Source organism: Ruditapes philippinarum, unplaced genomic scaffold (genome assembly GCF_026571515.1).
Source record: "Ruditapes philippinarum isolate M1 unplaced genomic scaffold, ASM2657151v2 ctg39_1_1_1_1, whole genome shotgun sequence".
Lineage (NCBI taxonomy): Eukaryota > Metazoa > Mollusca > Bivalvia > Venerida > Veneridae > Ruditapes > Ruditapes philippinarum.
In genome coordinates this window covers 391,638-415,270 of record NW_026867092.1, presented here as the reverse complement: position 1 = coordinate 415,270, position 23,633 = coordinate 391,638, and the positions used below count along the sequence as shown (strand labels likewise).

The following is a 23,633-nucleotide window of genomic DNA, read 5'->3' as shown; positions in this document are numbered from 1 at the left end:
TTAATAAATACAACTATGAAAGGAAACTTGAACGACCATTTACGAAGAATTATGCGTATATCTGTTTCTAAATTCCGCTCCGACTAGACAAAATTATAACTAAATTCCTAAGAAATAAATAAATCCAGTTATAAGCATTATTATACAAGTATATATTAACAAACCAATGAATTCTAGGAACTTCGATAAAACAATATGAAAATTTATATCATAAAAAAAATATCTAAACTATACCTTTTTTGCAACGAGTAAAGACATGTAATAATTCTATGTCCGAGAAACCCATCACAAATGATCCAATTCTTTCTGCAGAAAACAAAAAATTTGATTTATATATCTTCAAGGAAGGAAATTGTTTCTTTGCAAAGTTTTTGTTCTTGAAAAATCTTCAATAATCAGACGGTGCAGCCGGTATCAAATCAGTTGGAAATGTTGAACATTTCCCCTTTCAGTTTACACCTCTTTAATTGTAAAACCTTTATACACTTGATACTCAGACAGATTAATGTTACCTCAGTAATGCACGGATTTTTCTTGTTTCAATTCTCAGGAATTAATGCTACCAGATGACGTCAAAAGAAGATGGTAATATTTGTAAAAGCAATGGTCTGTTTTTACGACGTTTTTTTCTCTGTTATTCTTCCTCGATGGTGTTGGTACATAGGTGTTGTAGGTTCAATCATCTTGAGTTGACATTTTATTTTGTTATTTGTATACAATGACGGCATTCTTTCCGTACGTCGGATAGGCTGCTTTTTATTACATGTTAAAAAGTAACCAAACTTAATACTATATTATCTAAGCAATGCACTTCAGCAATGTCCTGAATTGTAAGAATATGTACATATCCTCACACTTGATAAATGAGAAGTACACAATCTATTTATCACTTTTATACCTATGAATTAATATCAACTTTTAAGATTTGCGATTATAATAAACGAAAGTTTTGTCGTTAAATACCATTTGGTGAAAATGATGTTTTCTATGTATTTTCTTGCTCATATGACTTTTATTTAATTTTTTTTTTATAAAGGTCCCTGGGAAATAATGGATAACCCCACTAGTTTTTATATACAATAAGATGTATATAGCTGCAAATATAGATGTAAAAATAGGAATTACGTAATATGTATACTATGTTAAAAACAGTTTTTACATGTCTTTTAGAAGTATTATTTATATCACAATGAAAGAATGGATTTTACAGATACAGTGTAGAGGAAGGTTTAACCATGATTTATTGACACAGGTGTTTAATCGAAGTTCAACATTGCGCTCACACAATGTTATCAAACAAACTCTGTTATTTAAAATTCTCACGCTAAATAATAAAAGATAAAAATATAGTGATATGGTAGCATGGTGTTATATTTTACATATGTTTTAAAATTCTATCTCGGAATAATTATTCCACTAGACACGAAATAACATATCCGGGAGATAACATTTTGATATCTGAAAATCGTTAAGAGCATTTGTATCATTGCATCACTATGTGTGTATTATTGAAAAGATTTTTATCTTATGTACAGATTTATGAAATTATCATACAATAAGTACTGAAATATTTTTATCAGTAGATGCTAATCGTGACATATTTCTTTGACTTATCCGTTATAATACTAGGTAAAGGAATCAGGTGACACTAAGTAGTAATAAGCAAAATCACGAAAAGTCAGCAAAACAAAATATACTCACAATGTTTACTTTTTGGTATAGGAAAGTTTGAACAAATTTTCCACGATTTACGTCAATATGACTTGTGCTAAAGGGCGTTTCAAGATAACCATGAGGGTATAATTCAACTCTTGAGATATATGAACCTGAGAGTTACGTTATCTACACACCATTGACTTCGAAATATGAGAACTGTTAACCCGTTCAGATACGTTTAGCATCATAGTAAGTATGCTCAGGACCGCCAATACATGCAATTTATTGCCTGTACTCAAAGTCTGACTTTTATCATGTGAAATATATATTGTCATAAATTTAAACATCTAGTGAGTGTATAGCTGTTAAAGCATTGAAATCGACACAATTTACTTCTTTCCGATTACATCTCAACTGCCAAACAAAATTAGTCAAGCATTTGCACTTACTGCATTCGAGGCACCTTGTCGTGTGTCGACTATCAGTTAAATATAACAATGAACGAAAATATATCTAACATCAAAATAAAACTCAATGATGAGTAGACAATCTTCAGCTGAGTATAACACTTATAATAAACATTGGCATGTATTTGTACAAGTATAGTGATAATGATAAAAAATATTTGTCCCGTGCTGTGTTTCCGACATTTCACTGTACTTATCACTGTACGACTAGGAGTTCAAATTTTAAAAGAACTTCGGAGACACACTATCTTACATATTACTTTATGATTTTTTAATAAAGACCTCTCTCCCGATAATAAAGTGTTTTAACTCAAACAGTGCAACTTTTATTCATCCTAACTATATCACTCCTGGAAAATTAATTATTAAGGATTCTGCTTGACTTTTATACACACTTGTAGTAAATCAAACACCAAATACTGAACAATTTCCACATGAGACGTCATTTCAAACATAGATGTCTTTGTTTAAATTTCCGTTTTACTAAACTTAAAACATCTATATTTAAAATAGACCCTCCCATATCAATAGCATGTATGTTTTTGATTTGTATGCAATCGCATATACTTCCCTTGTTGAGATTCTGAAATTACATTTCACTCGGAGTACCAAACTGTTAAAGAATATTAACCCTTTACTTCATATATCCACCCCCCCCCCCCCCCTTTTTGAGACCTCAAACAGTGAAAAAGGCTCTTTTTTCATTTGAAAAATGTTGATGAAAAATATGATCAAAGGCCATAGTCTAGATATTATTTGTGCCAAGTTTCCTTAGTATTGAAGCATTTTTCATAGTTCCATAGCAGTTTGAACTTGTAACAGGAGGCTTTTCAATTTTCATATTTCACAATATACTCATGAAGTAAAGGGTTAAGAATGTGTAATGTTTGGTATATCTATTACGAACTGTATTTATTTAGAACTATTTATGATATAACAAATAAGTACATGTAGTACGCACTTTAAGAAACCACAAGTCAACAGAAACTGAACTTAGACTGTCAGTTTGATTAAATATAGCACTATTCTAGTGAGTGAAACCTTGACTGAAATTTTCACAATTTTCGGGTCACTTAGTTAATGTGTTAACCGCCAGGTGGTGTCCTTATCAGCTCATATAAAACCAAAGCAAGTATTCTTAAGGCATCATAACAGACGGATTAAATCGAGACATGGTGATATATTTCGAAATTATGTCATTTTCTTCCTTATTCCAAATGATTAATTTTTTAGCAGATAGTCAAAGAATAGAAATGGAGACTTAAAGTTTTGTGAAATTACAAATTTCTCTCTTGAAAACATGTATCAGAATATATGTATACTTCGAATATTAGAAAATTAAATAATATTAGGAGAGGCTAATGGCTTTTCTGAATAAGAACTTCTCTATTAATATATGTTCACATTGTCATCACTGAATTAATGGTCAGATGCATTAACTCTCTCACTTGCGCAATTTTACAAAAATATAGCATAAAGTGCTCTGCTCGTTTTGACTTTTCTTTTCCATACTGCCTGATATACAGCTTGCTCAAGTTGTTATGTCATTAGTTGTGCATGGGGGCACACTCCACACATCAAGGCACACAACTACAACCCCAAAACCAGACCATCAACTCATACAAGGTAATAAAAAGCATTGATAATCTAACATTTTCTTTGTAAAGAGCGTGAAAATAATGACCTAAATATTGTAAACCTGCATAAATGTATCGGCGTGTTCGAAGTCTCGTTTTACACCTGAAAGACAATTATCTGAGCTGAGTAAAAAAGAATAGGTGGCATATAGCATATAAAGTGTATCTAGCAACATTTGTATTAATTTTTTTGTATCTTGGTAATATTTGACACACTATTACACGTTTATTGTGCTTCGTTATTATGTCCTACTGTATACTGACAAACATTGTTTTAAATGTCCTCTCTTACATTATATTGTTTTACATGCCATAAGAATTTTTTTTAAAGCGAGTATCTTAAGTTTTACTGCATGATTTTTTGAATTGAATGTTGTTGTTTTTTGTTGTTGTATTTTTTTTTTTGAAAAATCAAAAGCTCAAACATTATTTTTGCAATGTTCTTTGACAAGCTTAATATATATAAAATATGCATTTAAATTCGGAATAAAATTTAAGAACCGAGGCCATGTTAATGGTGATTTACATCTTGTAGGTTCAAGGATTAGTTTGTTTTCTTACTGTAGAAAGTCTGTACCCATTACACCATTCTTCAAAGAATAAATGCAACAAGCGAATATTCACAAAATTTATGTATTTGCTCCAAGATTCAAATTTGCTGGATCTTCGTGTATTCCAAAATGCAATGTATTTTTTAGACGAAGTTTGATGTAAAAATTCATGACTGGTTATAGTCATCTTATTAATTACTCGCTTTATAGATATATAGATATTGCTAGGAGATTCCACATGTGCATGGTTTAGCTCAACCATTTCTTGCTTTGACGAAAAGAAAGACTACACACGGAAAAAAATATTGAGTTGTAGCATTGCATCATAAAAAAATAATCCACACGTGCAAAGTTGTGAAATTAATATTAATGTTGGGACTTACTGGCATATTAGATTAGTAGGCTCCCATATTTGCTACAAAGTCAGGTTCAAATGAATTAAAACCGAGTATTTGATGATATATTATATACAAAAATGTACCTATATTCTTTACCTATAGTATTTATCTTCTGGATGTCTCGCATCACTAAAACAAAGATAATTGCTTGACTATCGAACGTTTTCTTTTCACAGTTGAACAATCTTCTTCCAGCTAGAAAACTATTTTGTTTTCCAATATAGGATTAAAAGGCCGCGAAATGAATTAAGATACTTTTTTGCGCCATGGCCGAGTCTGTTCTTAAGAAGGCCAACTCTCGGTTAAAATTTCTTTACCGCAAGAAAGAGTTTCTTACTCAGCATACCAAGAAACTTCTGGTTATGTCTCTTATTCAGTGTCACTATGATTACGCATGCTCTGTTTGGTATAATAGCTTGACACAGTCTTTAAAAAATAAGTTACAAACTTGTCAAAACAAAATAATGAGATTTGTACTTGACTTGGACTCTAGAGCCCACATTGACCCATCCCACTTAAGTCCCTTAACTGGTTACCGGTCCACAAAAGAGTTGAACAGATAATGTTGTGTCATGTTTTTAAGATAAAAAATGGGCCTATCTCCGGATTACATGTGTCTGAACACTTTATTTCACAAGATTCCATTTCATAATTATAGTACAAGACTTAGTCAAAAGGGTGGATATTGTCTACCTAAGGTCAAAGGCCAGGGTTCTAATCATTTGCTTTCGCTGGTATTAAATTATGGAATGATTTACCTGTAAAGTTAACGGAGATCAACAGGTTACAAAGTTTTAAGGTTGCCCATCAAAAGTCATCTATGAAACAGTATTTAAAATTTTTTTTTAACATGTTTTTACATATTTCGGCTCAGGATCTATTTTATCTTATTACAATTTTAGTAATGTGTTTTAAATCCTAGCTGTAAACAGGAGTATCATTAACTCAAGATTTGACTGTGATATACATTTTTATGATTTATTTAGTATTTTTAAACATGATCATATTAAGGTTTTTGCCTCTCTATGTCATGCCGCCAATACAAAAGGACCACAATGGAAATAAGAGCTTTTTTGCCCTTTTTTGTGTTATCCTTGGTTTTGGTGAGCATGTCATAGTTTTACTCGTATGTGATATAGTATTTAATAATGCTCATTATTTTATCCTATGTTATATTGTCAACTATGTATATGCTTCCTTTGCCGAAATAAATCTATCTATCTATCTACTTCCTAATATAATGTAGCCATTTTACATTCACGAGAAACTAATGCAATTACAAGTGGCTCAAATATATATTAAGCATTAGAATAAAAAAAGTTGTTATAAACAATGATTTTTTAGTTACTGTTACACGTTAACATTTTAATGTCATTAAATAGGAACATCAACCAGACAGATAATATAAAAGGTCTACTTACCAAAAGAAGAAATCAGATAACCTAGTTGTCGAGTTAATGCATCTGTAGATGTTTATCAATTTGAACTACATTCTGGCAACTTCATAAGGGTTGGACATGTAGCCTTTTGCTAAAGTTAATGATTACATATACAACAATAATAGAGATAACATATATTTAGCAGTGTACAAGGGATGGCATACATTTTCTTCATCAGTCATCAAAATCTACATTATGTTTCTTTATGCCCAGAAGTAGACGTTTTACTTAAAAGAAAATTAATTTTAGTTAAAGTATGTAGGAAGCTATACGCCAATAGAGTCGCTCTGAAAACCAAACAGTACTAGCAAAATATGCATTGTTTTGTAAAACTAAATATATTAGAATATGTTTTAACATATTTTTCAAATATGTTTGACATCAACGGGAGAAAACCTTTCGGAATTTCCAAAATCGATACAATGACCTCATAAATAAATATTTAAGGCAGTTCTTAGGCAGTCAGTCTGGTTAATATAACAATACAACTCTTTATAATATACCTTTCCTCAAAGTAATTCATACGGTTTTTAATTATTTCGTTATTTTCATCATATACTTTACGTTAATAACGACAATGCGTTCGTTATAGAATGGATGTTGTCAAGTTTCGAAACATTTTGATCAGATGCGTTTATACGAGTAGTTACAATATGCCTTGCGGAGTTAAAACATATTTGAGTGCATTGCTAAGTTCAGCTATAAAATGCCAAGCGGGGTAAAAAACATATTTTGAGTGCATTGTTTAGTAAGCAGAATGTATTTATAGAGTTACTGGCAGAGAATGCTATCACTAAGCGCCAAGTAGGGATTTTACAAGTCAGGTTTTTTGCAACAACATTTGTGGGAAAAGAAAGACTGACAAGCCAGGGCTGAAAAAAGGAAATACCATGTTATTATAGCTTTTACTGTTTGGGGTTTTAGAGAATTTACTACCGGGTAAAACCCTTGGGGCTGCTAAATAAAACTTACTTAAGGAATGTTTTGTAGCGTTACTAATTGACTTGGAGTAAGATATTGGTTTAAAGAAACAATTGGTGTTAATTTGAAGCATTTTGTTTACAATAAAATCTTTTAATTATGGATAAAACAGCCTTTCTCATTGGTTGTTCTTTATATAGGTCAGAGGTCATTTTTGTACTATTACTCCATTTCATTTGTTGTATATCAATAAACAACCTTTTTGATTGGTTACTTCACCAGTTAGGTCAAGGGTCACTTTTGTATCATTACGCCAAACTGTATTTAAGTTAGGTTTTGGCGCCTTTTAGTTACAGTTTTTGTCAAGACACGTTTCCAGTCGGTTGTTTTCTTCAAATTTGCCACTCCCTCCCGCCCTTTTTGTGTTCTTTATTGTTTAGCTTGTTTAGTTCTGTATTGCATGTTTTTAATCTGTTTATGTTTCATTTTTAATTATTTCCGCTTATATATTCTATCATTTGTTAAAGCGGTTTTGTTCCTATTCATTCTGTATTTCTCATGAATAGTTCATTCTATCTTTGATTAAATAACATTTATTTTCATTGATGTTGTATAGTGTTTATGTGTAGTCCTGCATAACACTGATACATAATTTCAATTTGTAATTTGTATTTGACTTATCGTTGTTTACGTGTCTGCTAGCTCTAATAAATCATATTATTATTTGAAATTGCCTTTTTTGGTTTTGACATAATTATTAAATGATTTAAGTATGAAAATTAGTTTTATACACGAATAAAGGACATCAATTATCATATTTCTAGGATTGTTTATAATATGATACCTGACAAAAAAATGAAAATTGTTTTTTAAAAAATATGCAAGAAATATTGTATATTTTTGGTTACCTATCATTTTCATTTACTATCCACATTGTGATTTATCTGTTCTCGTTTTAGGTCAGAAACAATGTCAACGGCCCAAAACCATACTACACTGCTAATTACATAGGTAATGGTGTAGCCGGTATCCATGAGCATGCTAGTAACAGCAGGTTTGTTAAAATAGAATTGTCTTATATTTATCGTAAGTATGTCTTCGCCCTATTTAAGCAACATTAATTAATCATATATAAACTTGAACTCCATCATTCTTTTTACATAAAGAAATAGTAACTTGTTTTTAAAGTTAAAAGCTTTGTCAAAGACAGATAAATCGGGGCATCGACAAAAAGGAAAAACATGTATGTGAAAATGAAAATAAATCAGACTAAAAATCTGGGGTATTTTGCAGAACTGTTGGTATGGGAGAATTAAATTTTGTTCTCAATGGTGTAGAATTCCGAACAAGACATAACGACTACAGACTGCGCATGCCTGTAAAAAATGACACGACATATAACAAAGTAGTAGATATACCATACCCTGATGTACCACCACAGGTTCTTGCCAAGAAAACTATCGCCGAACAGATAACTGAAATGCAAGAATGGTTCAAAGGTTACTGTGTACTTCTGCTACTGTTCTATTTTTTTAATTTGTATATATTGAGCTGTAAATTCTTTCCCGTAAAATGCATGTTATTTGAATTCCGAATGTATAATGGAATAGCATTTGATAGTAGCTGTATAGAAGACAAGAAATTGTATGAAAGTAAATGATGACACTAAATAAGTTATTGATTCATTTTGTATCTTTTCCCCGGTTTTTCAATGAAAAAGAATAAAATTTTATTTCCCTTTTTTATCATAAAACGTTCAAGAATTTGGACATTTCCCTCCGTGACTCAGGGAAAAATTTTAAACCAGTATTTGGGCTTACTGGGGTGGCTTACTTTGCAAACTAAAATAAAAAGAACCCCTTTCCCGTGAAGGGATTTTATTGATTTCGTTCCAGTTGGGTTTTATCTCCAGGCAAGGGGTTTCGCTTTGTTTGGGTGTAAAAATTAAATAATTTTTTAAATGTTTTTAAAAATATTGTATCTGAAAAGTTGAATGGATATACCACAGTGTATTTTTAACAAATTACGATATAATAGCCATTGTGAATATTGTGTAATTTAGAGTTTAATGCGAATTAAATTCACAGAAAAAAAACCGTAAGGTCGTGCAAGATGATATGAGAGCCTATCCCCTAACTGTTGTCTGTATTCATGCCATAAGCTATACGATACGACAATACATTTAAAATTGGCATCCATGAAAATTCCAATATGCTTCTCTTTCTGTTAAAGGGAAAGAAAACGGTTTTCATCTACCTGGATGCATAACAGTTTCTTCCCTTGAATAATACTTTGATGCAATCTGAAAATTTATTTATTATCTTTATCAAAATAAATATTCTGTGGCACTTTTAGACAAACAGTTTATGTGATTTAGATATAAAAAGGCATTTAAATTAAAAAATCGATGTAAGCAAGTGCTTTTAAGCTAATTTATAGTTTATCACAAGGATAGAATTTGTCTTATTTTAAATACATACAAGTTACAGTCTGGATAATAATTATGATTTAGACATAAAATGGTGGGGTTTATTTTCAAACTGACGCAATTAATAGATTGTTGATAAGGTTTTGATGTTTCATCATAAAGGTCCGATTCACTTCCTACTCTGGTGGCAAGAGCAATCTGGAAAATTTTGCCTACCTGCCAACAACAATTATGAATGTTGTAAACGGAACACCTGAATATGCTCAATGGAACTACAGGTTAGTGATAAACTTGTTTAACTCTCGACACTTTGGAACCAACAGCGATTAGACTTTAACCACACGTATACAACCAGGTCAGTCTAAACATCTGTGCAGTTCGACCAGACTCTATGCTGTTGGTTGCTCAATTTTATATTTTGATATTGGAATACTTTTGACTGTTCTAAACTCAAAGTAGGGCTTACATACATCGGGTAAAGGTTTAATTAAATATATGAGCCGCGTCACGACAAAACCAACATAATGGTCGCACACCCATTATGTTGGTTTTCTCGTGACGCTGCTCATATGTTTAAACAGAACTGAATAAATATTTAACCATTTTCATTTCATACTAGAAGTAGATACTCTAGGGATTCATTAATAATTTTAAAGCTCTTTTTCGTGAGAAATATCTTGAATAAAGATGGTAAATCTACTTGTTAAAACATAAAGTAGTAAAGTGGTGAGGAAATTACTCATCAATATAATATACACGCAAATAAAGCACAATTTGAAGAAAAAAAAACACTTTTAGATAATAGTGTACTTTCTATATAAATACAGTGTGCTTAAATATATATGATAATGAAATTGGTATATGATAGGTTATCATGCGTTTATTACTAATGTCCGTTTAGAGGCACATCAGGTGTTATAGAACATTTACTATTTTACAGAATCGCGTGCCATCCCTTGAAAGATGATCTACCAACAGCAGTATTCAAACTTGAAGACGATGTTTCAATAAGGTATTTGATGCACAAATTAAAATATATTCTTTTCTTTCTGAATATTTTCATTTGTACGAATGTGTATCATTCTTTCATAGTAAATCATTCTGATTCAAATGTGACAATTAAATGTGTTCTTTGAAAGGCTTTTGGCTATTGAATGATTGCAAAAAAAAACTATGGAGACAAAAAAAGTAAATAATTAAAATACTGGACTCCCATTCACAAAGTTGTGACTCCGAGCGCAAATGGAAATAAGATTTCTCATATGGCGTTCCTCAATTCACATTAAAAAGAGTCCAGATTAGGCAGTCTATGAAGTATCAAACGATGTGCTATAGATCTATATTACTGTAGCTACTAAAACGATAAATCATGCTTTTTCAAGTTCAGTTAAATTGCATGGATATAATTTAGCGTAAAAATACATTTTTATGATTTTATTTTGTTTACCAGAATGCAGCGTAAAATGCCACTAGACAGGGTTAATGAAACTCGTGTTGCAAGGTTTACTCTTGCGGAAAGGTTACCAAGGAACCATAGACCAGTACATGAAAGGTTGGGTTTTAACTTTTTTATTTCATACAACCACCAGAACAAACATTTGTGTATTAATAATATTGTGTTTATTTATGATGTGAATTTTAAGGCAATCAAATTGTCTATATTTGCACGTTACTGCACAAATATTGATTTTGTTTGGTGTTTACAACTACTGACTGTATACCTTATAATAAAATCATTTTAGATTTGTTTATATAGGACCGTATGAAAAAATATTCATTTTTTTCACAATGAAAATTAAACTAGGTAAAAACCTTGCAAAACATTACAACGACGGTCTAGAATACAATATGATATATTCATGTTATTTAATTATTATACCAATATATCCTGATTATTTTAACCTTCACAAAAATGTATCTGTATTGTTTAACTAATTAAAGCATTAGTATAATATGTTGCTTATAAAAAACACTACAGGAGTTATCACTGGGGTCTCCTAGATGACTTGATGTACCAAATTCCTGGCAAGGACAACTATGGAGCTGTGATTACAGATGATGCTCTTGGACTTACGTTGTATGATATTCACTCGACCACAGAACCTATGGTGAAAGTTAACACCGCTCAATACAACAGGTAAAGTAGTTATTTATGAAAAATAAAACAGAATAAATGGTGTGTCATTATGAGCTTGAGTTTTGGAAATGCTATTGAGTATGAAAATAATGTGTGTATGTAAACGTAACTGTCCGTTTGTGATTTCGTCATCTTACAAAAAGAAAAACTAAATTCGAATGCTGTCAAAATATGACAGTGTATGCAATTGTTTGTTCATTATAAGACCATTATCAGAACCTAATTGAGGACTATCGTGATGCTATATATCCCAATGCTTACACAACTGACTTGTTCTGGCATAAAAACAGTACATTAAAGATAATAATTGACACCCTAATCCGCCATATATGCATTTTCTCTATGACGTCACATTTGAAAACACCCTTTCACGTGACAAATATACTAAAAGCTGTATAGAAGGCGACAGCGTCTACGTCATTATTTACCCATTTATTAGGGATCATTAGTCTTATCAAAGACAAAAAAATGCTTAACTACGGCGTTCCGTTTGGGTCATCGTTTCATCCCATCGATGACCTCTCATCCACCTCAGTAAGACGCATAAAATAGTGTGCCCTAGCACCGTGCCGTCGCTTTTGCATTTTTTGCGCTCATTTGGTCTCACGTTTAATCGCTTTACCTTGTGCTTGCTCTGGTTCATCGTCTAGAAACTCCGTCCCGGAGTGTCGTCTTTTCGTGTCATCGCTTTATCGTTATGTTGAAGATGTCCAATTTTTAATATGTGTGACTTATATCAGGGCGACATGCACAACACAACACATTTGTTTAGGACTTTTGTCTATTATTTATAGACATCGGACCTTAATAAAAAGTTCGTCATGTGTAAATGTGCTTTAAATATGCAGATGTTTCTACGAAAGAAAGAGACATTAAAGCAGCACACCTCCAGATTCATGTGAATTTTCATGAAAATTTTTGAAATGTATTCAAAGGTAAAATATTGTGAGGTGAACAAAAAAAGAATTTACATATTGCAATCGGCACTTACAATCCAAGAAAAATACCAAAAAGTGGTCCACAAACAGCCCATACTGCGTTAGTAACGCAGTTTAAATAAGGTGATTAAATACTTCAAAATCAGTCTTAAACCGCACATAACATGTAAAATATAACTTGGATCTTCAATATTTTTACCTTTCTAAAAATTTTAGTACATTTTTCTAAATATTGATTTTCTTGAAATATTATTTGCTCATCTGTAGGCGTGCAGCTTTTACTCTCTATTCAACATCTATTCGTTGACAATTGGATATTATACAGAACCTTGTTATATAAGTGATATGTTTATAAAGACAATGATATTGTAGTATTTATTATCATTCAGATATTACAAAGTGGTAGAAAAGGATGCTATGGGCAACAAAGTTGTACATAGAGGTTTCTCTGACCCGAACATGTTTGCTGCTCAGGTATGTTAGAAAGCTTCCTTTTTACAAATCTCACAACCTATGACCACAAGTCAATGTTTTTGTGGAGACTTTTTTTGAAATATGTAATGAAAAGTATTAAATGTTTTATATGTGTAATCTTATAATGTACATGTAAAGTTAACCTTATCTTAATATACTTCAAGTTCAACACGCATGTCTTGAATATTTGCATTTAATGAACTGTGATTAAAACATAGGACAACTTCAATAGTGAACATAGTCTCAGCAGAACATGATGCACCACCTAAGTACAAATCGGTCGCAGAATTTAGAGTCGAAGTTTTATTTCAGATTAAAGATCATCTATATTCATGTTATATCCACTCTATAATGAATATGAAAAGTCAAGAGTGACGTGCATACCATTCAGAATTAAATTGCCCAAAAATGACTTTGAACATACAGATAATATTCGCTTCGTACCATACTAGATATATTTCCCATGTACATATTAAGATCATATATTTTTGAAGAGTTGAACCAAATGTCAACCTAATCAAAAGTAGCTATTTTGATATAAAGTAAAGTAGTAAAGTAGTAAATGACAGACAATAATGTAATTGTGCATATCAAATTGATAGGTCATTTGGTGTCTATGTTCGGACTGAATGATATTTAAGATGTAAATGTCGCTTCCGAATATCACTGCGAAAATTGTATTTATATTGAGTTTTAAATGAGTGATATTTTCATTATAAAGGTGGCTTTTATTGTTTTCCTCGCATCATAATATTTCCAGTTTACATGTTTTATTTATCACCACTTATCTGTACTTATCTAAATTGACATATAACATAAAAAGACATAAGAAAAACATCACCTTTTCTACTGAATATTTGTGTTTTATTTAAAAAAGTATTGAAAAGGAGAAGTTCAACGATAAATCGTTTAAGTTATTATGATAGTAAAATGTTATTAATTTATCTTTCAGACAACAAACCCAAAGATTTCTGGGCTAGCTGTAACGACTTGTCATACAACGGGACACGGTCACAACAGACACGAGGTTTGTAAAACGGTGAAAGAGAGATACACATGGGCGGTACCACTCGAGATCGTGTACATGACACCGCTGCTAAAATGGAACCCTTACAACCTGCATCACGTCGGTATGAAACCGCAAAATCAGTTTTATTTGTGGAGCACTAATGTTCGTGGTTTGTTTTCGTTGATAGATTAACCCACGAATTTAATATGCAAAACATTTCATTTCGTCTACTGTCAGATATTTTGCATCACAATTTTTACATTTTACATTTTTTGAAAAATAAACAGAATTTAAGAATCCCCGAAATGTTCTTTGTGACAAAACCACGAAATTTCATGCCCACGAAATTAAGTGAATTCACAGTATAATGGTTTAAATTCCTAGTATATATGTATTTATTACTTTAAGATTTAATTTGTTTGTTGGTTGTTTTCATGGGAGTATAAGATATCCATGTATCTTTGGATTACTAATTATAGAAATTGAATTTAATAATATTTCTTTTAGAGTCATCAAGAGGTCCAGCAATTGCCAGTGTCGTACATGGTCCAAATGGTACACGTAATGGTGGTTTCACAGTAGACAAGGCATTTAATGGTACCCATGGCAAGGCTTTTTACAGAACACCAGTCGAATTCTTCTCAACAACTAAGGCAGTTGGATCCGACCGAGCCGATACAGCTAAAGGTTTGATAATTTAAAGTTTGATTTCATCATATAAATAAAGGAAATAAATTCCGCTGAGAAAGAAAGATGTTAATACATACCAATAAGATTCTTTTTTGTAAAACGTTGTCTTGTCGAACAGTGAAATAAAGGAACAAGAATAAACAGAATAATGTCAATTCTAGGATCCGTCGGAGTGCTGGATAGAAATGGTGTAGTTCGTAAGACAGTTGCGTCCGGTAACCGTATCGTTCTTCCATCTATTGGTGGAGGAGTTGGTAAAGTAAGAACCCGCTACCCGATAATGCCACTTCACTCTGATGGTCAGGATACAAGAAAGGAACTTGATGCTCTTAAGGTAAATAATACTTTATAGTTTGAAATATCATGATAGAACTTCATACTTTGAAATATCATGATACATGTGTAAAGAAAATAAAACTTTGAAGATGCTAGAGGGGTGTTCACTCATGAAATATGAACATTATACCGTCTAAAATGACAGAATATAACTCTACGTTTTTAAGATGTACTAAAATATAATTTAAAATAAACCCCGTTCGTTCTCGAATTTTAATATGTTGCTTTTCATAGATATAATTTTCTGCAACGTTACTTAACCATTTCAGGATATGGTGATGAGAATGCCAACGTACTCTGCCTTATTCGAAGAAATACCAACAACAGTCTCGAAAGCAAACACCCTTTTCCTCGAGCAAGAACATGTTCTAAAGGTAGGTTTTCTATTTGCATCGAACCAAGTTTGTTTAAATGCATTCAACTTATCCATCATTTTGAAACTACAAACAAATACACATGTACTGGTTTTAGTTTGACATGGGTCAATTTGAGAAAATAAAACCTTAGAAATGCAAATATAAGAGCTGATATACTATGTTTAAATGAAATAAAAATGAAAAAATTTAAATGATTTAAACATGTGTACTTATAATCAAGTTGCAAATTTCTAGGGAGTTTATACAACACATAGAATGTTAATACAATATCAAATCTGTGTTATCAATTATCTATGTTCGTTATCATTCTATCGCGAGATCCAGACCTCTTTTACCGTATTTATTGTCAGGTCTCACCTACCACACGTGATCCTCCTGGACTCCACGAGCACACCATCCTTATTCACGAGTATGACATTGAAGACATGAAGAAAGGTCAGGTTGTCAAAGGTCTACTTACAAGCATTGATAACGGTCACCAGCACAGCATTGATATCAAGATGAACAGTAATGGAGACTACGTCATGGTGTCGTGTGACGGCATGGCTCACTGCTGGGATGGTCACGATAGTCATCTAACATTGGACCATTAAATGTTCATGTAGCAAAATGGTTAAAATATAAACAAAACTTTGTTTGTGTTACTATACTTTAAATTCATTATAATTTAAAAGTTCCGGTGTATTTTGCATAACTGGTGGGAATTTCTAGGTTCACTCTTACACAGACTCTCCTGAGCACCGGTTGCATGTTTCACTACCGCTTACTCTCTTGTGAAGTAATGCTAGTATAATCACGTTAATTGCTTAGGGAGCTATCTAACACAATAATGTGTATAAAGACACTTTTGACAAGAAACATTATTTTGTCCCAAAAAAAGAAGAAATATTTGATTCTTAATTTGAAAAACGCTATATTCTAAGATGAAATTCTTGGATTGCTCATAGTAATATAAATGAATTGCACGTTTCATTGTCCGTTTTAACTGTATCTATTACCAATATTGTTTTTATACTTATGTGTCAAAAAGGGAGAGAGAAAAGTTATAGAAAATAGAATATAGAAGATATAGAAGATAAAATAATGAAAATATATTGTTATAATGATTAATCGTAACGATAAAGAGAAATATTGATAGTTAATAAATGAGTTTCGTCCGTAGCATCATTTAAAATGTTTGTCCCTCAATGTTGTATGTTTGACTTCCGCAATGTAAATAATAAGTTGGTAGTAGAAAACTACCATTATGTTTCATCAAGGAGAGTCCTCTAATTAACTTGTACTGCCAATTACAGTTCGCTTTTGTTTTCTCTGTAACATTTCCACAACACCATACAATACTGCTCCGACTATAATAAAGATAAGACTGATGTAGATCTTGATGTAAGTACAAATATAGCTGCTGTAACCGAAAGCGATGATAAAGCCTGCCGACTCGCATAGGCGATAACTAGCAAATGCTGACTCGGGATTGTGTGTGAACAAGTGACCGTACAGAGCTGAAATATTAGACATAAAATACGAATTATTGACATAATGTTTTGATACATATTTGAAATGACAGCCTTTGACATATATCCTTCGTCCGAACCCACGGTAACTACATTTAATACCGATATTATTATACGGTAAATAAACTTGGTTGAACAAGAAACAGCTTATGCAGCTGTATATGAATCCAGTAGAATTAGATTTGGACTAGACCATGTAAAATGATCTCTTTACTTTACATTAACTCTAATATGGATTTAACATGCATTTTAAGGACTCTGAAAATAAAAAAAAACACGGCTAGTTGAAGTACAATAGTGATTTAATATGGACTTTTGGGAAAAGAAACTGAAAACGAGGCTAACTTGATAGGACTGAAGACAGTAATGATTTCTATTGGGATATCACGTGTTGCAAACGCTTGGAATTCATTGGTTCCTTTTTAAGGTGTGAAATAAATTATTATATTTACCGTTGACAAGAGTCTGTATCACAGCGTCGCCTATACCCCACAATATCGCAAACAAGTAGAATATTCCGGGATGTTCAGGATCTGGTTGCCACACCAACAATGTTATTATTGTACCGCCGTGTAAAATGAATGCTTAAAACATCAACAGAAAAAAAGATAATTTCCTTTGGTTGCGTTTATATTAAGAAATACAAGGAATAAATTTGGTAATTTAGAGAAAATACAACAAAAAACAGCATTGGTCAACAAATCTATTGTTGCAAGAACTCAAGAAGCATTATAAACTATAAATATAATCCACTTTAATTATATGAAAACACATAGTGACAAAAACAAGTGGGAGCAAGAACCAAAGGCACCGTGCTCAATGGCAAACCTGAGCAAGAATAAATAAACGATAAAGGAATCAAAGTTTTATGTTTTATGTAGTACTGGAGATCTGTACCTTATGATTGCTATAAGCATGAAACTGTCCAGTAGTACACGTTGATTCCTCGTTTATTTATTTATTTATTTATTTATTTATTTATTAAAACACATAAATAGAAAAGCATTTGGCGTGTTCAAATTTATGTTTTAATTCAAAATGCTTATCAATCATTATTATCAAGTATGCTAGGAAAGAAAGTAAACATATAATTATTTACGTGACAGTTCAAAAACATGTTTCTATTAACGCCAGTGTGAAAGTTTTTGCATCAAATGCGTAATGACATTAAAAATTGATGGTTCATTTAAACCTTATTGCATTACCGAAGTTTACGGTTACACTAACAACACAGTGTGTATCTTTATCAAATTTAGTTTGTTAAACAGTTAATGGGTTTTACCTAGAATGAACCATGGTAGGAATCCGAAGTATTTTACCAGCCGGCCTATTATCAATGAGCAAGCTGCATCAGCCACTCCGTAAGTTATCATCACATATCCGACATTCCATACACCGATAGTGCAGCTGATGTACGACTATATATAGATATAAAAACTCATGCAAGTGACGAGTCCGGTACATGTATAAATAAAGTTGCAAATTCTTTACTACAATTGAATATATATTATTGTTGATTTGGACAGCTTTTTCATACAATAACTTACCGGATGCATACATGATTTCAACATAAGGCCTGCTCGAACGCATGTTGTAGAAAACATTCAAGTCCTTCAACTGTTGATGAAGCAATGCCAAAGATTCTTTTTACATTATCTCCTTTCTTGAGTATTTAATTTTAATATACGTAGTTTTGATGCATAACCTATGGACTGAAGAATATCACGAAGTTTGTTAACATACCCTGGTATAGTCTCCTGCAATAAAAGCTTGTTCAATGCCACTGTATACGGTCAGAGGTATCAGTAACTTTTGATACTTAGAATTATAGAAATGTCGTGCAATTGCTCCAAGCAGTTGTTTCGTGCTCATCTCGCGTCCGTCTGTTTCATGGCGAATGTTGTCTAGGAAAATAGCGATTGTTAATATAGCTAAGCAAGCAGTGCCGAGGTATATGCCACAGACTGTATAAACCTGTTTCAAGATAAGATAACAATTATATATGCTTTGTGTTAAATCGCATCTTCTTTTTGAAAAATAAATAATAATGCAACGATAATAGTTTCTTTGTTGGGTGTATCTTATAAATATGAGTGTCTTCTTTGTATTTGCATTCACTTTTTCTGCGTCACTGGGTGAGAAAATGTGCAGCCTTACCGGGACTCGAACCCGGGACCCTCGGCTATCCGACCGCTTACACACTTGCTCCCGTAAATAGTGAACAGTGACATAAGCAGATTAATAAAACAATAACTTCTATTTCGGATTGGATAGTTAATAGTTAATTTTAGAAAAAGGACGGCTAAAATTTACTTTTGAAATATGTATAAGAACATAACCCTAATAAGAACAATTCTAACAACAACGACAATAACAATGCTTATCTGTTATCTATATGTTTACATCATGAAAATATATAAATACATGTATCTTTGATTAATAAAGTTAAAACAATAAAAATGATTATACAACCTTTGACATTGCTGGTTTATCGAGGTACGTATTGTTAATATAATCAGAGGGACAGTACGAAGCCCCACATTTCGCCAGTACTTCAGCCGAGATATTTAAATTATCTGGAATCCTCTGACTGAACACGGTGGAAGAAATCAGATTTCCCCAGATCTGACCTAAATATTATATCCAAAAGAACTTATAACATATGTAAGCGATCCCGTCCGTACCAAAATATTCTCTTAAAATTACAAACTTTTAAGTATATTTTGTCACTAATAACTAAAAAATTCAAATGTTTCTTGTGCTTGTAAAAATATGTTTACACGTTTTTTCCATTTAATTTTGGCTGAGATTAGAAGAAAATAGTCTGGTAAGACAGCAGTAAAAATACGGAAAATATGCTTGATTGCAGTAAAATGTAATTTTTTAGAGAGAAAATACGAAAAATGAAAATACGCATTTTATTTCATCGATATCTCTTAATATTTCATTTATTTATAAGTATATAATAAATCATTTACTATACCAATATAGAATAAAGTATCCTGAAAGAAATATTCTCAAAACATACTTGATTGAAAAATCATGAAGAAAACTCCAAAGAATGCGCTTATAGTTCCTTCTTTTGATGAATTAGTTTTTTCAGCATACCAGGAACCAATATTTGTCAAGTACGTACATTTCGCTGCCCAAAGTGTTGCTGCCCCCGTACCTTTGAAACATATCAGTCAAATGGTAGCATTTCTTATATAAAAACACAACATATTTATTTGTATAAAACATAACGACCTAATAGTGAATATTAAAGTATAGGTTAGTGTTTCTAAGTAAGCATTTGCAAAAATAAATTGGTCAAAAGCGGTGCAACTACAAAGTTGACCTACTCTTCCGTATGTAATCATTGTGTCAAATAGTATGTATGTTCTCTTTGATCATACTGTATTAAAGATTAGAGTGCTTTTTGTTAGATGTGTCCTCATAAAAGTGAAAATTAAATAAACACAAAGATAGTACTGCTCTTGTGTTGGTTAAAGGCCCATTATGCACCAGAAATGTTATAATTTTGTTCAAAACCGTTTATTTTTGATACCGTGTTAAAGTTCCAAACATTACTCATGGATAGACTTTAACTGAATAAATTTGACAACTTGGTGACGAAAGTAAACATGAGCAATCAGGGATCAAACGTGTCGCCTTATGATCGCCAATGGACATTACGCCAAAGAAAAGATTGTTCCGCCAACTGTTTCACGTGGCCCGGTCATTCAGAACCTCAGACAAAACTCGGTACCGACGTTTACAGGAAACTATTATGCCACTTAAGTGACTAATGAATTTACCTTATACAAATTAATATATATATATATATATATATATACATATATACATTTTAATGCTTTTCTTGGATAGTTCAATATATTATGGTATTTAAAAAAGTAACAAATAACTTCATTCATGCATTAATTATAAATAAAACATTTGGCAAAGATCTTGTTATATTTCTCGTTGACTTCAAGGGAAATGTTTCTGACAAAATATCATTTTAGTTTACAAATTCAAAGATAGTTAAAATTGAAGTAGCGGAACATATAAATAGTAAAATTATATCAATAACACAATAACGCAATGTTATTCACTTCAAAATAAGTTTCGCATACACCAGACGGTGAGACCTCGGTTTTAAATTTAAACCGTGATTAGGTATAATGTTATTGAAGCAGATGTATCTAAATATTTAATTTTAATTCATTGAGCTTTCATAGAAATATTTAGGCAGGATAATTTCACATTAGATATTCATTGCATATTCTCTCATTTTATTTGCAAGTTAATTCTTTTTTCTACTGCAGCATTTTATTGACACTATTTTATATAGGAACAAAAAATGTCATATCAGACCTTATAATGTAGTATGTGATTATGAATAGACATAATTGTAATAAAGGAAGGAATAGAGTATTTGTTTAAACTTTTTCCTTTTTTAATGCATTGTGGTATAGCCAGGCTTCATAACCTCTGATCCCCATTCAAAATCAATCAAACCGAGCCTGCAACATTTTCAATTTTGTTGTTTTGTACATTATTTAGAAATTCTTTATTTCTCTCTATTTTTAACTTTCGTCAGAGATGAAGATAACATCTAGATAATATCTATGTCTCTGCTTTTGCACCTGCTATATTACTTATTATCTTCATATACAAAGTTACTGATTTCTTTTGTAAAATGGACTAACTGACTCCATCTGTCAATATGTCATGATAGTTGGTAACTTTGATATACCGACTTAATAGCTTTGAATTGACAAATAATCAAAATAATTTCAATATTAATACTCTTATACAAATAGCTTGTCTAAGGAAAATGGCGGATTTTGCAGACATCTTAGCATGAAACTGATAACGATCGCCGACTGGCTTATCTGTAAGACCCCTGCCAGCTTGATTGACAGGCGGCGTAATGTCAATTAAGGGTTGATTGGCCAGTTTGTTTCTACTTTGTAGCATGTTGTAGCTAGTGTGTAGCAGGCGACACAAAAATCATTACTGGGCCAATACGCCTTTTAATCCAAGGGTCATAACTTAGCAAACAAGCATTCAACCAAAATCCCTTCAAATGTGAGCCAATACTTGAGGTACGGATTAATCCCCTACAATTTCATTCAAATAACATGTACATTGAAGTGTACGAGAAATGGTCCGGACAAACTTCTAAAAAAATCATTAAAGGGCAATAGCTCTGACAAAATTCTATACTAATTCTATGCCAGTTTTGTGACGGATGGACAGAAAAACAGACAGACAGACAGACGGACGGAAGGCAGACGACGGAGCATTGATCCCTATATGTCGTGGCTTCTTTGCACCATGTCTTAGATGCTGTGTAGCAGGCGACACAAACTTCATTAATAGGTCAAAACGAAAGGTCAATAACTCAGACAAAAACTCTTATACATGTATATATGCGCAAGTACTTGAGGTACAAATTAATCATGTATCACATAATTCAAGTTGCATTATAAGTATAAGAGAAGAAGTTCGGATGTTTTAGGCAATCTTGTTTAATTGAATGCTGAATAAATGTTATTACTATGCTGTTGATACACTTATATACGTTCTGATCACACGTACCGATAATTATGGAAGCCGGTATCATCGTTGCCCATACTGCGTAGAGGTTGGCTGCAATGAAGACAGTGTAACAAATAATGCTGGCCGCCATTGTCCACTTACATCCTAGAATATTTATCGCAAGTGGAGGTAAGAAAATCCCCGCTATTATTCCTACCGCATAAATCACTGATAAACTTATAGTACCAAGACCTTCCTCCTTGTTCAAACTACTTTGAAGATTTTGTAAGGACTGGAACGCTGTAAACAAAAGTAAAAACGCAATGCTAACCACCACCAAGTTTTTCAAAATCCTTTTCTCTGACATTTGAAACTTTCCGTGCACCTCGACAACAGCACATTCGTGTGTCTTAATATCAGGGGAATCAGTGTTTTCTCCACCCATATCAAGAGCATTGCCCTTTTGCGCTTCCATCGTTCAGTCAAAAAGTTGACATCAATCAATTAAACCACATTTTTTTAAAAAAAATACGCTGCAATATATTTATCACATACACATAGTTATATCCTTTTGGAAGCTACAACAGTAGTCTACTCAGTTTTATTCCTAGTCACGTATCAAATTACAAATATTTTTTATCTCTCAAATTGCTTTACAAAATGTCATGGTTGTTATCACAATTATATCTGATATTACACTTCTTTGATATAGAACTAGACCATATGTATTATATCAAAAGTGATGTCAAACATAAAGCTCCAGTAGACAAAGCAACACTAAATTGACTTACAAAAATTAGAGTAAAATGTTTAAATAGCTGTGCGGACGATTTTGGGTTTAAGATACATAACTCTATCTTCATTCACGTTCTTTGCGAATGTTAACATTCATATAAACAAGAGGATCCTTAAATTGGCTCGTGCGATTAAAGTCTATAAAGGGTTAACGCACATTTTTCCGTATTATAACGCATGCATAGTCCCGAGGAACGGTTGGGCCCGAGCCCAGTATTATTACTAAATTATTATTATCATTATTGTTATTCTTATCATTATTATTATTATTATTATTATTATTATTATTATTATTATTATTATTATTATTATTATTATTATTATTATTACTTAAGCATCTCGT

General features: G+C 32.0%; 3 protein-coding genes across 3 annotated transcripts; 2 read left to right on the top strand and 1 right to left on the bottom strand.

The window, feature by feature from the left end:
* Nucleotides 1–7,228: 7,228 nt before the first annotated feature.
* Nucleotides 7,229–8,759, top strand: LOC132734817 (uncharacterized). The gene is made up of 3 exons (XM_060721670.1): nucleotides 7,229–7,285; nucleotides 8,029–8,123; nucleotides 8,363–8,759. Exons 1-3 carry the CDS (start codon nucleotides 7,229–7,231, stop codon nucleotides 8,727–8,729), a joined length of 519 nt encoding a protein of 172 aa, XP_060577653.1. The 3' UTR covers nucleotides 8,730–8,759.
* Nucleotides 8,760–9,616: 857 nt separating this feature from the next.
* On the top strand, nucleotides 9,617–16,093 carry LOC132734827 (uncharacterized). The gene is made up of 10 exons (XM_060721680.1): nucleotides 9,617–9,775; nucleotides 10,438–10,509; nucleotides 10,948–11,049; nucleotides 11,476–11,634; nucleotides 12,962–13,046; nucleotides 13,999–14,176; nucleotides 14,563–14,742; nucleotides 14,907–15,079; nucleotides 15,351–15,455; nucleotides 15,809–16,093. The coding sequence occupies exons 1-10, from the start codon at nucleotides 9,729–9,731 to the stop codon at nucleotides 16,049–16,051; spliced, it is 1,344 nt and encodes a 447-aa protein (XP_060577663.1). The 5' UTR covers nucleotides 9,617–9,728; the 3' UTR covers nucleotides 16,052–16,093.
* Nucleotides 16,094–16,622: 529 nt separating this feature from the next.
* LOC132734826 (protein unc-93 homolog A-like) lies at nucleotides 16,623–23,325 on the bottom strand. The gene is made up of 7 exons (XM_060721679.1): nucleotides 22,556–23,325; nucleotides 19,998–20,138; nucleotides 19,442–19,599; nucleotides 18,713–18,943; nucleotides 18,252–18,387; nucleotides 17,422–17,553; nucleotides 16,623–16,957 (listed from the first exon to the last, which is right to left on the bottom strand). The coding sequence occupies exons 1-7, from the start codon at nucleotides 22,968–22,970 to the stop codon at nucleotides 16,731–16,733; spliced, it is 1,440 nt and encodes a 479-aa protein (XP_060577662.1). The 5' UTR covers nucleotides 22,971–23,325; the 3' UTR covers nucleotides 16,623–16,730.
* Nucleotides 23,326–23,633: the final 308 nt, after the last annotated feature.

Bases quoted from the DNA above. Each gene is read 5' to 3' on its own strand.
- LOC132734817 (XM_060721670.1), top strand. From the start codon at position 7,229: ATGGATAAAACAGCCTTTCTCATTGGTTGTTCTTTATATAGGTCAGAG. The intron at 7,286-8,028 runs GTACTATTACTC...TTCTCGTTTTAG, and splicing joins ATAGGTCAGAGGTCATTTTT to GTCAGAAACAATGTCAACGG. The intron at 8,124-8,362 runs GTTTGTTAAAAT...GGTATTTTGCAG, and splicing joins GAGCATGCTAGTAACAGCAG to AACTGTTGGTATGGGAGAAT.
- LOC132734827 (XM_060721680.1), top strand. From the start codon at position 9,729: ATGAATGTTGTAAACGGAACACCTGAATATGCTCAATGGAACTACAG. The intron at 14,177-14,562 runs GTATGAAACCGC...TATTTCTTTTAG, and splicing joins TTACAACCTGCATCACGTCG to AGTCATCAAGAGGTCCAGCA. The intron at 14,743-14,906 runs GTTTGATAATTT...TGTCAATTCTAG, and splicing joins CCGAGCCGATACAGCTAAAG to GATCCGTCGGAGTGCTGGAT.
- LOC132734826 (XM_060721679.1), bottom strand. From the start codon at position 22,970: ATGGAAGCGCAAAAGGGCAATGCTCTTGATATGGGTGGAGAAAACACT. The intron at 20,139-22,555 runs GTACGTGTGATC...TATGTTTCAAAG, and splicing joins ACCGGCTTCCATAATTATCG to GTACGGGGGCAGCAACACTT. The intron at 19,600-19,997 runs GTATGTTTTGAG...TATAATATTTAG, and splicing joins CTTCATGATTTTTCAATCAA to GTCAGATCTGGGGAAATCTG.